General features: G+C 44.2%; 2 protein-coding genes across 3 annotated transcripts in view; both read right to left on the bottom strand.

The window, feature by feature from the left end:
- The window catches only part of ttc1 (tetratricopeptide repeat domain 1), a 37,723-nt gene extending 33,940 nt beyond the window's left edge, over positions 1–3,783 (bottom strand). For both annotated transcript variants that reach the window (XM_084029120.1, XM_084029121.1), the window contains exons 1-4: positions 3,626–3,783; positions 1,722–2,162; positions 1,543–1,603; positions 1,276–1,388 (exon numbers count right to left, since the gene is read on the bottom strand). In XM_084029120.1, coding sequence (XP_083885246.1) covers positions 1,276–1,388; positions 1,543–1,603; positions 1,722–2,153 — 606 coding nt within the window. In that variant the 5' untranslated portion in view covers positions 2,154–2,162; positions 3,626–3,783. The remainder of the gene's footprint in view (positions 1–1,275; positions 1,389–1,542; positions 1,604–1,721; positions 2,163–3,625) is intronic.
- Positions 3,784–4,350: 567 nt separating this feature from the next.
- On the bottom strand, positions 4,351–14,043 carry tmprss15 (transmembrane serine protease 15; the record flags this gene model as incomplete). Its single annotated transcript, XM_084028226.1, has 21 exons — positions 4,351–5,198; positions 6,044–6,098; positions 7,053–7,192; positions 7,461–7,556; positions 7,830–8,011; positions 8,552–8,841; positions 9,125–9,279; positions 9,374–9,499; positions 9,700–9,789; positions 9,865–10,006; positions 10,097–10,241; positions 10,702–10,807; positions 10,890–11,039; positions 11,136–11,276; positions 11,350–11,459; positions 11,657–11,765; positions 12,006–12,125; positions 12,895–12,954; positions 13,075–13,217; positions 13,643–13,710; positions 13,909–14,043. 21 exons carry the CDS (start codon positions 14,041–14,043, stop codon positions 5,077–5,079), a joined length of 2,685 nt encoding a protein of 894 aa, XP_083884352.1. The 3' UTR covers positions 4,351–5,076.
- Between the last annotated feature and the right edge of the window lie 2,155 nt (positions 14,044–16,198).

The raw sequence follows: 16,198 nt of genomic DNA, 5'->3' as shown, positions 1-16,198 counted from the left end.
TGGTGTAAGTGTGGTGTTAGCCTGGTGTAAGTGTGGTGTAAGCGTGGTGTAAGCCTGGTGTAAGCGTGGTGTAAGCCTGGTGTAAGCCTGGTGTAAGCCTGGTGTAAGCCGGTGTAAGCGTGGTGTAAGCGTGGTGTAAGTGTGGTGTTAGCTGGTGTAAGCGTGGTTTTAGCCTGGTGTAAGTGTGGTGTTAGTGTGGTGTAAGTGTGGTGTTAGCATGGTGTAAGGGTGGTGTAAGCGCGATGTTAGCCTGGTGTAAGTGTGGTGTTAGCCTGGTGTAAGTGTGGTGTTAGCCTGGTGTAAGTGTGGTGTTAGCCTGGTGTACGCGTGGTGTTAGCCGGTGTAAGCGTGGTGTTAGCCTGGTGTAAGTGTGGTGTTAGCCTGGTGTAAGTGTGGTGTTAGCATGGTGTAAGGGTGGTGTAAGCGTGATATAGCCTGGTGTAAGTGTGGTGTTAGCCTGGTGTAAGTGTGGTGTTAGCCTGGTGTACGCGTGGTGTTAGCCGGTGTAAGCGTGGTGTTAGCCTGGTGTAAGTGTGGTGTTAGCCTGGTGTAAGTGTGGTGTTAGCCTGGTGTAAGTGTGGTGTTAGCCTGGTGTAAGGGTGGTGTTAGCGTGGTGTAAGTGTGGTGTTAGCCTGGTGTAAGTGTGGTGTAAGCGTGGTGTAAGCCTGGTGTAAGCGTGGTGTAAGCCTGGTGTAAGCGTGGTGTAAGCGTGGTGTAAGCGTGGTGTTAGCGTGGTGTTAGCGTGGTGTTAGCCTGGTGTAAGTGTGGTGTTAGCCTGGTGTACGCGTGGTGTTAGCCGGTGTAAGCGTGGTGTTAGCCTGGTGTAAGTGTGGTGTTAGCCTGGTGTAAGTGTGGTGTTAGCATGGTGTAAGGGTGGTGTAAGCGTGATGTTAGCCTGGTGTAAGTGTGGTGTTAGCCTGGTGTAAGTGTGGTGTTAGCCTGGTGTAAGGGTGGTGTTAGCGTGGTGTAAGTGTGGTGTTAGCCTGGTGTAAGTGTGGTGTAAGCGTGGTGTAAGCGTGGTGTAAGCCTGGTGTAAGCGTGGTGTAAGCGTGGTGTAAGCGTGGTGTTAGCGTGGTGTTAGCGTGGTGTTAGCCGGTGTAAGCGTGGTGTAAGCGTGGTGTAAGTGTGGTGTTAGCTGGTGTAAGCGTGGTTTTAGCCTGGTGTAAGTGTGGTGTTAGCCTGGTGTAAGTGTGGTGTTAGCCTGGTGTAAGTGTGGTGTTAGCCTAGTGTAAGCGTGGTGTTAGCTCTGTGTTAGCACAGTGTTGTGGTTGTTACCAGGTGCAGTCTTGCAGCAGCTCGGTTGGAGAACAGCACGGCTCTCTCTCGGCTGAAACACACCGGACATAAATGCAACGCCTCCGTGTAGCTCCGCTCCGCCTCCACCCAGTCTGGAGGGAGATGGGTTATATACTGGTTATATTCTGGTTATATACTGGTAGTACAGGTTATATACCAGTTATATACTGGTTGTACAGGTTATATACTGGTTGTGCAGGTTATACGGTATATTGGTTGTACAGGTTAAATGATGACTTCACTCACCTCCAGCTTTAAACTGGCTGTTGCCTTTTTCCTTCAGAGTTAAACTTTGCTGCCGTCGACTCTGAAACAGAACAGAAGATTGAAATAATATGTATAGCATCACAGGAGCATGATGTGATGATGAGAATGTGGTTCTGCTTTATGAGGATGTGGTTCTGGTTTTGAGGATCAGGTGTCACCTCTTTCTCCTCCTCCGACAGCTCCTTTTCCGCCTCCCTCAGGTAGTCGTCATCGAACTCCACCTCCTGGCTCTCCTCCTTCATTTCTGGATCTAAATCCTCCTGCAGCCCATCTCCCTGCTCCTCCTCCTCTTTTCCTCCTTCTCCCTCCATTCCTCCTCCTCCTTCCTCCTCCTCTCTTCCTCCTTCTCCCTCCGTTCCTCCTCCTCCCTCCTCCTCTCTCTCTGTGACGTCTCTTCGGTCAGTCAGACTGTCAGTTATAATGTGAAGGTCCTCTGACCCTCCAGCTTCCTGTTGGGTCTGCTCCTCCATCTTCTCCAGAGTCTTTTCCTCCTCCCTGAGTCCTCGGTCCTGAGGCTCCAGGGTCTCCTGGCAGTCGTAGAAGTCCTCCTCCTTCTCCTCTCTGGGTTCTCCAGCTACTCGACTGCTCATGTTGAAGCTCTGCAACACAATATAAAATCATTGATATTGGAGGGATCATCCATCCATCCATCCCGGATGGTATCCAAGAGAGGCAAGAAGAATTGAAGCAGTTGAATTAACAGAAGGTAGCATAGCAGATGTCCAGGAGAGCTACAAGCATAGTACCAGTCAAAGGTTTGGACACACCTTCTCATTCAAAGGGTTCTCTTTATTTTCTACATTGTAGATTAATACATAAAGATTTAAACACTATGAAGGAACACATGGAATTATGTAGTAAACAGTGTTAAATAACCAAATGGCTGCTTAGTGAACAGGACCATCTGTGCTGAGTATTATGGGCTGGAAGTCCTGAGGTCTAAATGGAAGACACCTCCAAAGGTGCTTGAGAATGACCAAGCTAAGATTCTGTGGGACTTCCAGATCCAGACTGAGAAACTGAACCAGACCTGGTGGTCGACCAACACCAGAGGACCAAGCAGACATGGTAGAGGAGGACCAACACCAGCAGACCGGACATTCACTAAGCTACGTAATTACAACGCGCCCGCTGATGATTGACAGCTGATGATTGGCACCAGCAATTGATGTGCGTCTGCGCTGGAGAAACTACAATAATGGACTACAAAAAGCGTGTCGTCCACTTCTCCCCATGTCGTTGGTTTTATAAACAGCTTGTTCACTGACCAGCTTCAGTCCAGCAGCTCCTCCTTCCTGTTTGACCGTTTGCTGTATTTTCATTTCATTTGTGGTTTTAGTTTCGTTTTTGTCAGATTTGTAACATGATTGAAATAAATAAAAAAAATACCATTCAATTATGATCACTGTCCACACATTTATCAACACAATTGAAAGGAAGCATTGGAGCTCCTTTCCTTTGCATTTAGAGAATTCGAACAGCTCTTATGGCGGCCACTTATTTACTTCCGGGTCACTACTTCAGTTAGGAACCTTCTTAAGCAAAATAGACTATTCGCAGCCAGTGAGTCCAGCAGAGTCCAGGGTCAACAGATCCAGATCTCTGTCCAGAAGAGCGCAGTCCTAGGAACAGCTAAGATCCTGAAGGACCCTTAGGGTCCAGGTCTCTGGTAGAGGACCCGAGCTTGGAGGATATTACTTATTGCGTTGTTGTACTTTGAGATATCACACAAACACAGTACTGATATAGAATATACTTCTACTCTACGTGTCCGTGTTATGAATCGCAGTACTTGTACGTGTGTGTTGCGTGTTTAAATCAACAGATTTCCAATGGGACAGTTTGATACGAAGCCGTCAGAAATCAACAAAAAGAATCATAAACACCTCTGTGACGAAGCGAATAACCCGCTAACTGCTAACACACAGCTAAGTGCTAACACACAGCTTACTGCTAACAGACAGCTGACTGCAGTCATGTTGTCAACCGTTTGCCACGTCACAGATCAGTGTGATGTTGTCAGTTTTAGGGTTTACAGATATTTGAAATAATATGGTTTTACCTGCTCCCGGACCCGCTAACACCGGTTAGCCTGTCTGTCGCTACACGACCCATACATCCTGCCCAATCGTAACTGCGCATGTGCAACTCATAACAGAGACGAGAACGAAGCGAGATGATTCACTGCTCGTTAAAACCACGTTGAGCAGGTCCAATAAGTACCGTCCTCACGTATTTTCCTCCAGCTGGATGGAAACGTCACGAGGTGACGGAAAGTTGGGAGAATTGTTCACCGAGTTACGTCATTATAATGCGCCCGCTGATGATTGACGTGGTCAACGTGGAGAAACTAATATAATGGACTACAAAAAGCGCATCAACCACTTCTCCCCATGTTGTTGGTTCTATAAACAGGTCTCTAGCTCCTCCTCCTTCCTGCTGCTGTTAAACTCTGTAATCCAACAGACTGACACTGTAATAATGTGAATTTAACCGTTCAGCTCATCTTTAATGTGGACAGCCAGCTCACTGATATTCATCTTTCAAGGTTGGACATATTACCATGTCTGCATGAAAGTCATTGTTAAATATGCAAATAGGCATATCATTTGTTTTCATGTACCGCAGAGGTGTGGTATTTTAAATGTTCCTCTCACAAGGAATTGTGGGTTGGTGTGTGATCTCCTTTCCTTTGGTAAAGGAAGATCAGTTGTATCCTAAAGGAGATCTGAAAGGATCATTGGACATCCTTTCCTTCTGATTCTAATTGCTCTTATCATGGCTGCTACTTGTTTGCTTCTGGGTCACTTCTTCGGTTAGGAACCTTCCTCAGAGAAAAAGACTAGCCTTTTCCCACCGCCGCCCCGGACTCAGAGGATCAGTACTTCACTAAGCTACGTCATTTTTATGTGACAGCTGATGACTGACGTGGGTCTGCAATGGCAAAATGACAATGACGGATTCCAAAAACCACATGTTCCTCTTGTCCCCATTGTTGGTTAGAAACTCAGGTCTCAGCAGCTGGTTCAGGTCCAGCAGCCATGGTTCAAGTCCAGCAGCTGGTTCAGGTCCAGCAGCTGGTTCGGCAGTAAACCAACAGACCAACATGGATGATCAGTTACACTGTTTAATATCAATATCCTCTATGTGCAATAATGTAACCATTCAGTTCTCTGTTGCTATGGTTACCTGTTGATGTTCTATTATAGGCCTATAATTGTTATTGAACTAACTGGAACACTGCAGATGTCAAACAACAGATGATCTGATCTTATATATATTATTATTTTATATCTGATAATGGATGGATCTAATAATATTTCACTGTCAAGGTTGGAACTGACATTAAAAACGAATCTGGGCTTCCAATCACACAATCACTTTGATCAAAGGTTTTGATTGTTTGAGTTGGAGATTTAAACTTTATTAGATCTGAGGAGAGGAGGATGAAAATGAGGATGAGGGTGAAGATCAGGAGGATGAGGATGAAGATGAGGGATATGACGATGAGGATTAGCAGCAGGAGTTGGGGGAAGAGGATCTGGTCTGGGTGATCCAGGAGCTGAAGGCAGAGACTCTGGCGTAGACTCCCGGTCTCTGAGGACGACCACAGCCGACCCCGAATGATGTCACACCTATCAGGGACCAATCAGAACACAGTCCTCATTTGCATTAGTGCTCTTTTACATCTTTTTGCTAACGCACTAAAATGACCTGCATAGCACAGTTATTAACAGACACACAGAGCACTATGTGCCACCTGGCCAAACAATTGTTAATTGTTACCCTTTCAATCAGGAAGGAAGCACTAAAAGAGGGGGAGGAAGAGGGAGGGTGGGGATGAGAGGTGGAGGAAGAGGGGGTGGGGATGCTAGAGGAGGTCATGGCCAAGAACACAACAACGTTCAAATCTTCCCTCGTTTTTTCTCTATTTTTCTTTTTCAGGTTACTGTTTTGTGATTCATGTTCACTCCAATGTAAATGTATCTGCTGTGTATTATGTTGCACTGACTTGTATCTGCAAATATGTCTGTGCATGTGAACACTCTGAAGAATTCTCTACATTTGAACTATTTTAGCATTATGGTGATGCATCCTGAAAATGAGTGTTGTCATTATGTGTGTAGTTGGTCAGACACACATCTGCTATATGAATGAAGTGTTCCATTACTGTTACACAACGTTTGATTGTGATAATGCTGTATGTAGTTTTGGTTGCAGTGTTTCATTTTGCAGGAGATATGAGGAATTTTGCAGTTTGTGTGGTTTGTGAATTGTGGTAAGTATTCTGATAAAAACAGCAGAGTTTCCAAAAATGTGTTTGATCAATTGGAAAAAACTGTATTATACCACGTGTGTGTGTGTGTGTGTGTGTGTATGTGTGTCTATGCGTGTGTGTGTGTGTGTGTGTGTGCGTGTGTGTGTGTGTATGTGTGTCTATGCGTGTGTGTGTGTGCGTGTGAGAGAGAGAGATACGGACCAATCAGAGTCCAGCGTCCTCTGTCCAAACACACAAGCGGACCTCCAGAGTCGCCCTGGGAAAAACAAGAACACAAACAACGGGGTCAACAAGGAGCTGGGGTGTGTTCAGGGGTGTGTTCCAGAAAGGAGTGGGGAGTTTTCCATTCCAGAAAGAGAGTGAACTCAAACTTTAGGTCAGTTACCATGGTAACTGACTCTGTGAAACTTACCTGCTCGCTGGCAGGTTTTCTTCAACAAACCCTGAGTTTCTCCCTACATGTCTGTCCGTCTGTCTGTCTGTCTGTCTGCCTTTTCTGAATCTGAACTAACTCTGGAGAAATGTGCCGCCCTTTCCTTGTCAACCATCGATATAATAAAAGTGATTCTAGCAGCTTTACGTCAGAAGAGGATTTTGATTACTTAGTAGAAAATTACCGGTTTTCTACTGATCACATATCCAAACAATATTCTCAGACATTTTCAACATTTCATATAGCGGACATAATCCGCGACCAGATTCTTTGCAGAGCTCTTTAGATTTTTCGCGAACAGGAGTTTTCTGAAATGTTTAAGGATATTTCTGTGTTGAAATAGCCGCTTATATCTACTTTGTTTAATATGTGAAATATGATTAAATACATATGCCTTAGTCTATGTATTTGGTCAATATTGTTAATTTTCAACTGCAGCCACTTTCTTTTTTCTATATGAAAATGATCAACTTCCATTCTGCTAATTCATGAGCCACGGGAGTTAAACTGTCTTCTGAACTGTAGTCAGTGTTGCTAACCGTTACACCACAGAGTCACAGTGTGGACGTTCCTTTAGAAAAATCTAATGTTTCATGAGTCGGCAGGTGTTACTCAGAGTTTACATACTCAGAGTTGATTGAACTAATTCAGAACGTGTTCTGAAACCCAAAACTCAGAGTTGGTCGACTCAATGTTCAGGGTTATGTTCAAAGTTGGTTAAGCCTTATATCTGGAATACACCCCTGATGTTGAAGGTAAATCCAGGTCTGGACCTACCTGACAGGAGTCCACCCCTCCCTCCAGGTATCCAGCACACAGCATCTCAGATGTGATAGTGTACTCAGGTAACCGGATCTGGCACTGATCCTGATCCACCACAGGGACCTGGGCCTCCTGGAGGACATCAGGGAGAGGGCCTGAGACAGGAGGAGAGGCAGATAGGTGGAGATGAGGAGAGACAGGAGGAGGAGAGGAGGAGAGACAGACAGGTTGAGAGGAGGAGAGACAGACAGGTTGAGAGACGGAGAGGAGGAGAGACAGACATGATATTTATATATATTTATATACATATCTCTCTCTCTCTCTCTCTCTCTCTCTCTATATATATATATATATATAGAGTACAGTATATATACAGTGTGTGTGTGAGTGTGTGTGTGTGTGTATGAGGTGGACGCTCGTCACCCTGCTCAGCGCTTCGTCCCCATCCGGCGATCCAACAGGTGCTTCCTGCCGTGACCTCGTGACCTTCAGCAGGTAAACACAGCGGCTGGATGAACTCTGGAAAACACAACTTCATTTATCCATCAGTTATATTTTATTACAAGAGATGAAATGACAATGATTTCTGGTTTTGTTTGTATATATCAACATATATGATATGAACTGATTTGTTTCCAACAATAGAGACCCTCTTCATTGTTATTATTATTGTTAGCAGTAGTAGTATTGCTGTTGTTATTATTATTACTGTTATAATAATTATTATCAGCACAATGACACTTGATGATGACTGGATGATTTGTAAGCGGCTGAAGGTCACATGTTACTGACGTGTGAAGTTGACAGGCGTCTGCAGGTGCATCATGGCGATGTCCGCCTGTTTGCTTCGTCTGTTGTACCGTCTGTTGATGATGATGTCATCGACTTGTCGGCTCTCAACGTCCACAGAGTTGCTGTCACTCTGAGAGTGAAGACCGAGGACGACCGACCACCACTGGAGGTGGACGTTCTTTCTGTGGTAAACATGAATATACATTTACATCTATCTATCTATCTATCTATCTATCTATCTATCTATCTATCTATCTATCTATCTATCTATCTATCTATCTATCTATCTATCTATCTATCTATCTATCTATCTATCTATCTATCTATCTATCTACCTATCTATCTATCTATCTATCTACATCTATGAATGTACATATATGTATATATATAAAACATGTATGTAACCTAACATCATCATATATGTACATTCATATATGAATGCATGATGTTACTATTTTAAAGTCTTTTTTTGATGAGTTTAATACAGAAGTGATGTCGTTATATTATGTCATTATATCATTATGTCGTTATGTCGTTATATTGTTATATTGTAATATTGTAATATCGTTAAGGCGTTATGGTGTTAAAGCAATATGGCGTTATGTCCTTATGGCGTTATGTGGTTATATCGTTACGTCGGTATGTCGTTAAATCGTTATGGTGATATGTCGTTATAACGACATAACGATATAGCGTTATATCGTTATATTGTTATGTCTCACCCGTAGACACAATGTGCAGCGGTCAGCAGCCACTCTCGGCCAATCAGTGAGGCTCCACACACATGACGCCCCCTCCAGTTCAGGGACACCATCCATGGCCACGCCCCCTTCACAGCAACAGAACCGCCCACCACCCTCACCTCACCTGGCAGAATAAAAAAAAAACACTCAATAACCAGGATACCCTCAACAAACCGAAAGCAGAACGAAGTGTTTACCTTCACCGCGTTTCCTGTCTGCTGATTGGTCCGTCTGCATGGTGTCATTAGTGACCTGTCGAACACCACATGCTGAAACACACACAGAGTCCTCATATCATTCCACCTTAAAAACGACTTGAACGCATGAACCAGATGTCACATAGAAAACACTTCATTCCACCTTAAAAATGATATGAACACATGAACCAGTCATCGTATAAAAAACGCTTCATTCCACCTTAAAAATGACATGAACGGATGAACCAGTAGAGCATAGAAAACATTTCAGTCCACCTTAAAAACAACATGAATGCCTGAACCAGACGTCACATAGAAGACATGTCTTTCCACCTTAAAAAAAACAGTGTCACACATCCAGCTCACCTGGTGCACCTAGGTGGAACCCGGAGGTGAAGTGGGCTCTGAATCCTCGGCCATGACCTGAGCTGTCTGTAAAGAACCAGACTGTCATCTGATTGGTTGTGGAGAACAACTCGTGGGCGGGGCCATTGCTGCCAGTGAGGACCGCTGGACAATAAAACAAGTTATTACCTGAAGAACAGGGACCTGCACACACACACCTGCTGATGAAGCTGGGATTATGGGTAACGCATGTTCTCACCCAGCAAGGTGGAGTTTAGCCCTGCCCCATCTCGCACCTCTACGACATCATATGTTGCTTCAACGTCAAAGTCCAGGAAGTGGAGCTGGATGTTCTGACCATCGGCGGCATGCAGAGTCCACAGACCTGCAGCAGAAGATCATGGGTAAATTAGGTTTCATTTTCTATTGATTTGTTTACATGATTGTGTTTGTTTTCCATGTTAAAATTTAGAATTTCTTAGTGAAGATCAGTACAGAGATAAACAGAGATATATAGAGAAGTACCGGTAATTAGTACAAGAATAATTGGTACAAGTACAGGTATAAGTACAGATTTGTACTCACACTCAGCCTTGTTCCCATAGGATTGTGGGTAATTTGGTGAGCTGAAAGTGGAGTTTGGCTCCCAAAGGTCAAAAGGTCCTCCACAGTTAGCTGGACCAATCAGAGCAGAGAGGGAGTGAGGGTGGGGTCAGGCTCATCAGTATAGGGGTGTGGTCTGTGAACTACCTGGTAAAGGGGGCAGGGTTGTTGCAGCAGGTACATTGGTTGGTTCTGGGGGTGCGGGGCCACAGGGGTCAGAGGTCAGTGTGATGTCATCCAGAGCGATGTCATTTGTAAACCCTCTCTTCTTCAACGCTTCAAACACCACCTGCAGAGCTCAATGATTGATTGGCTATTGGTCAGCTGGTCACATCAATGAACTAATTAGTCTGTGGACCTCCTGTATGATGTCACTGACCGTGGTCTCTGATGTCAGGTTGATGGTCACCTGGCCATAGTTCCAGTTGTCGCCATAGTTACCGTCTCTTTGGAACACTGTGGTAATGGCAGGTTGAGACAGCAGGACTCTGAGACGGTGGACGTCTTCTCCAAACATGTGGAACCTGCAAACCATAGACCATATAGTCCATGTTCATAGTCCACGTTTATAGTCCATGTTCATAGTCCATGTTTATAGTCCACGTTTAAAGTCCACGTTTACAGTCCATGTTCATAGTTCACGTTTATAGTTCATGTTTATAATTCCCGTTCATTGTCCATGTTTATAGTCCACGTTTCTAGTCCATGTTATAGTCCACGTTTACAGGCCATGTTCATAGTCCATGTTTATAGCCCACGTTTATAGTCCATGTTTATAGTCTGTGTTTATAATCATTGTTCATGATCCATGTTTATAGTCCACGTTTATAGTCCATGTTCATAGTCTACATTATAGTCCACGTATATAGTCCATGTTTTGTCCATGTCCATTGTTGTTGATATGTTGACATGTTTGTTTCCTGTTGTTTACACGTTTGTTTACTGTTGTTGACATGCTGACATCTTTGTTTTACTGTCGTTTACCAGAAGCTCAGACACATGGACCGGTTGCTAGGCAACAGGGGGAGGCTGTGGATCCTGATGCTCTTCAGCCATTGGCCGGGACTCAGAGGAGTGACGATGTAGAAACCTGACAGAGTCACACAGTCCGGATCAATAAGAACAACATCCAGTCGACCTGACTGATCTCCAGACGGTTTGTATCATCTCACCGGAGCTGTTTCTCAGCGTGTGGTCGAAACTTGGGCCACTCAGCGGCGGAAACGTGGAGCCGCTGGTTCGAATCCAGTCACCCTCATCTTCATCCTGCTGCCTCCAGAAACACATGCCCTGCTCAAAGGTACATGACAACTTCTCCTCATCTGAACACACACACACACACACACACACACACACACATTCAGGTTGGGTCCAGTAACACTCACAGCTACAGTCTACATCTCAGAGAGCAGTATTACCTGAGAGGTGAGACAGGTTGGCGGCGCTGTAGACGGCTTTGAACCCTGACAGATTGTTTACAGCGTCGGAGATGAACTCCACAGTTGATTGGTCAGTCAGCAGCCACATGGTTCCAGGAGGGGTGGAGCCTGAGAGCTCAGCTGCCAATCATATGAAAGATGAGAGTTAACGTGTGTGAATGAGGAAAACGTCCACTGTGTGTGTGTGTTTTACCTATCAGGTGTTTATCTGCTCCGACACCTTCGTAAAGTTGCAGAGTGTCGATGTTTTCTTCTGTTTCAAACTGCTGGAAGTTGATCTGGACAGAAAGTCCTCCGTCGGCTCTGAAAACACACCTCACTGTCACAGAGAACCGACCTTCTGTCTTTGAGTTCACCTTAACATGAAGCTTTTATTATGAAAGTCATGGTGTGTGTGTGTGTGTGTGTGTGTGTGTGGCGGCGGCGGGGGGTTGTGCGGTGTGCACGTGTGTCTGTGTGTGGAGTGTGTGTGTAGAGCGCGTACACTGATGATGTCATACCTGATGATCCAGCGACAAAAGCTGCTGCTGGCGTATGTCTCCGAGGTGTCTGATGAACCAAACGATCCGCTCAGATCGCTCAGCAAGAACTGTCCATCACACACCGTCACTGGAGACATGATCAATAGATCCATGATCAATAGATCCATGGATTGATAGATACATGATCAATAGACACATGATCAATAGATACATGGATCGATAGATCCATTATCAATAGACACATGATCAAAAGATACATGATCAATAAAGGCAATGATCAATAGATACAGACCCATGTCATTTCTATGATCGAATGTTTGTCATGTGACCTTTAACATAAATGAGATTTGGTGACATCATCACCGACCACAGCGAGCTGCGTCTTCATCAGAGGCGTCAGGACAATCATCAAGTCCGTCACACAGCTGATTGATCGGAATGCACGTCGATCGATCAGCACAGGATATCTGGTGAGGAGGACACGCTGCTGAGAGGATATCAGAACAAAGAGATCAGATCAAAGGGCTCAGGAGGAAACAGACTTTTAAACGACAAATCCAGTTTAATCTGATGTCTGATCCTTTGGGGAGAGTGTAAAATGCTTGAAGAGAGTTAAAATGTTTGAAGAATGTTTAAATGTTTAAAGAGAGTTTAAAATGTTAAAATGTTTGAAGAATGTTTAAAACGAGTTTGAGGAAAGTTTAAAGAATGTTTAATGAGAGTTTTCTCACCTGTTGTAGGTTTGGTGCTTGTCGGAGCAACTGTTGTCTCATCTTGTTTCTCTGCATAAACATTAAGTCAACACACAAATACTTATAATCTATCCATCCATCCATTGTCTACCGCTTATCCTGTATTCAGGGTCGTGGGGGAGCTGGAGCCTATCCCAGCTGTCATTGGGCGAAGGCAGGGTACACCCTGGACAGGACGCCAGTCTATCACAGGGCTGACATGTAGAGACAGACAACCATTCACTCTCACATTCACACCTACGGGACATTTAGAGTCATCAATCAACCTATCCCCATCCTGCATGTCTTTGGACTGTGGGAGGAAGCCGGAGAACCCGGAGAGAACCCACGCTAACACGGGGAGAACATGCAAACTCCACACAGAAGGAACCCGGGCCGACCCGCGAATCGAACCCAGGACCCTCTTGCTGTGAGGCGAGAGTGCTACCCACTACACCACCGTGCAGCCCATACTTATAATCTATTAAATCTAAAAGCATATATATATATGTTTTTTTTTCTCACCTGTTGTAGGTTTGGCGCTTGTCGGAGCAACTGTCGGAGCAACTGTCTCATCTTGTTTCTCTGCATAAACATTAAGTCAACACACAAATACTTATAATCTATAACATATAAAAGCATATATATATATACTGTATATATATATAAATACATTTAACATATATAACATGTGCTTAGAGTAACCTGTGATCTGGATGCTGTTTCTGTCGATCACCAATCCTGTGGCCCCGACCTCCTGAAGCCCCGCCCCCAGCTGCTGCTCAGCCTCCTTCACATTGATGAGGTGACTGAACCAGAGATCAAAGGTCACCACCACACTGCCCTGACTGAGGAAATAGGTTCAAAGGTTCAATAATCAGCTAATCAATACATTCATCAATGAATCAGTCAATCAGTCAATCAATCAATCAATCAATCAATCAATCAATCAATCAATCAATCAATCAATCAATCAATCAATCAGTGAATCAGTCAGTCAGTTACATGGCTGTGGGCTGTTGGAGGGTCGTCACCTTCGTATTCTATAACTATAAATTAAATGTTAGTTGATATCAATAATTAATAAAGTAATAGTAATAATTATACATATTTTTTTTAAAGATTTATTGAGTTATTTTAAATGGCCGTTATGCTCACGCATCATCCCCACAGGACCCCCCACTTTAAAACGTGTTGCCATGGCAATGGTCAGGATAAAGCGGACAGCCAGTGATCGTTGATCAGTGATGATGGGATTAATCAGATATCTGACCTGAAGTATAAAACCTGACAGGACTTGAAGTCCAGTCTGAGCTCACTGTGGTGAAACGCCTCCGACACCTGACAACCAATCAGAAGGCAGACAGTTATCACATGACTGAGAGACCCTGTGACATCATTAACACCAGACGTTGTACAATGCAGTGTCTATACTGTATACAGAGTGCACTTGTACTATATATTAGTATATAGTGTGTACACGTACATCCACGGATCTCTTCCCTCATGGATTTTCACAATAAAAGCTGATGATCTCACCAGCTGTTGGATGTCGAAGGCCAGCGCTTTGAAGTGCAGACTGCTGGCGTTCTGCAGCTCTGCAGAGAAAACGGCTCCGTCGGTGATCGCCATGCGAGCGCTCAGCACCGTCGGCTCGATGGCACCTCGACACATAAACACCAACAACCTCCTCGTCAATAATATCCATCATATATATATATATACACTCAACAAAAATATAAACGCAACACTTTTGTTTTTGCTCCCATTTTTCATGAGATGGACTTAAAGATCTAAAATTCATTCCAGATACACAATATTACCATTTCTCTCAAACATTGTTCACAAATCTGTCTAAATGTGTGATAGTGAGCACTTCTGCTTTGCTGAGATAATCCATCCCACCTCACAGGTGTGCCACATCAAGATGCTGATCTGACATCATGATTAGTGCACAGGTGTACCTTATACTGCCCACAATAAAAGGCCACTCTGAAATGTGCAGTTTTGTCTCACAGCAAAATGCCACAGATGCCACAAGCATTGAGGGAGCGTGCAATTGGCATGCTGACAGCAGGAATGTCAACCAGATCTGTTGCTCGTGCATTGAATGTTCATTTCTCCACCATAAGCCGTCTCCAAAGGCGTTTCAGAGAATATGGCAGTACATCCAACCGGCCTCACAACCGCAGACCACGTGTAACCACACCAGCCCAGGACCTCCACATCCAGCAGGTTCACCTCCAAGATCGTCTGAGACCAGCCACTCAGACAGCTGCTGAAACAATTGGTTTGCATAACCAAACAATTTCTGCACAAACTGTCAGAAACCGTCTCAGGGAAGCTCAACTGCATGCTCGTCATCGTCATCGGGGTTTTGACCTGACTCCAGCTCGTCGCCGTAACAGACTTGAGTGGGCAAATGCTCACATTCGATGGCGTCTGGCACGTTGGAGAGGTGTTCTCTTTACGGATGAATCTCGGTTTACATTGTTCAGGGCAGATGGCAGACAGCGTGTGTGGCGTCGTGTGGGTGAGCGCTTTGCTGATGTCAATGTTGTGGATCGAGTGGCCCATGGTGGTGGTGGGGTTATGGTATGGGCAGGCATCTGTTATGGACGAAGAACACAGGTGCATTTTATTGATGGCATTTTGAATGCACAGAGATACCGTGATGAGATCCTGAGGCCCATTGTTGTGCCATACATCCATGAACATCACCTCATGTTTCAGCAAGATAATGCACGGCCCCATGTTGCAAGGATCTGTACACAATTCTTGGAAGCTGAAAATGTCCCAGTTCTTGCATGGCCAGCATACTCACCGGACATGTCACCCATTGAGCATGTTTGGGATGTGCTTGACCGGCGTATACGACAGCGTGTACCAGTTCCCACTAATATCCAGCAACTTCGCACAGCCATTGAAGAGTAGTGGACCAACATTCCACAGGCCACAATTGACAATCTGATAAACTCTATGCGAAGAAGATGTGTTGCACTGCATGAGGCAAATGGTGGTCACACCAGATACTGACTGGTTCTGAGTCCCCAGACCCCCAATAAAGCAAAAAAATGCACATTTCAGGGTGGCCTTTTATTGTGGACAGTCTAAGGCACACCTGTGCACTAATCATGATGTCAGATCAGCATCTTGATGTGGCACACCTGTGAGGTGGGATGGATTATCTCAGCAAAGCAGAAGTGCTCACTATCACACATTCAGACTGATTTGTGAACAATGTTTGAGAGAAATGGTAATATTGTGTATCTGGAATGAATTTTAGATCTTTAAGTCCATCTCATGAAAAATGGGAGCAAAAACAAAAGTGTTGCGTTTATATTTTTGTTGAGTGTATATGACCAGTTTAATATATATATAAAAGCTGGTCACTTTATCAAACGCAGACTATGGATTTACCTCCAGGCTTCAGGTGGATCCATGAAACTACAATCAGAGCCACGCAACAGGTGAGAAGAAGTGAAGTCACGACTGAGAGGAGAAACTCCAGAGACGACAGACGGCGCTCCATAGTGATGCCTGAAACCAACCAATCAATCAATCAACCAACCAATCCCTTTAATATAATATATTTTAACATTTATAGATCTATAACATGTTCCAAAGATGGTGTGATTCTATGTGTTTTAATATTCTGGAACAGTCTTATTTGCTTTTGGTTCTTGATGTGAACGATTGATCAGACTACATGATGAAAAATCAATAATCAAAATGATTAAACATGATTAAGACTCTTAATTATATATAATACATATTTACATTTAAATACATGCAAAAACAGTTAAACTGAACATAAAGAAACACTCAC

Source organism: Eutrigla gurnardus (assembly GCF_963514095.1).
Source record: "Eutrigla gurnardus genome assembly, chromosome: 15".
In the NCBI taxonomy this organism is placed as follows: Eukaryota; Metazoa; Chordata; class Actinopteri; order Perciformes; family Triglidae; genus Eutrigla; species Eutrigla gurnardus.
Note: the sequence above shows the minus strand (reverse complement) of the source record. Positions and strands in the feature narration are given on the sequence as shown.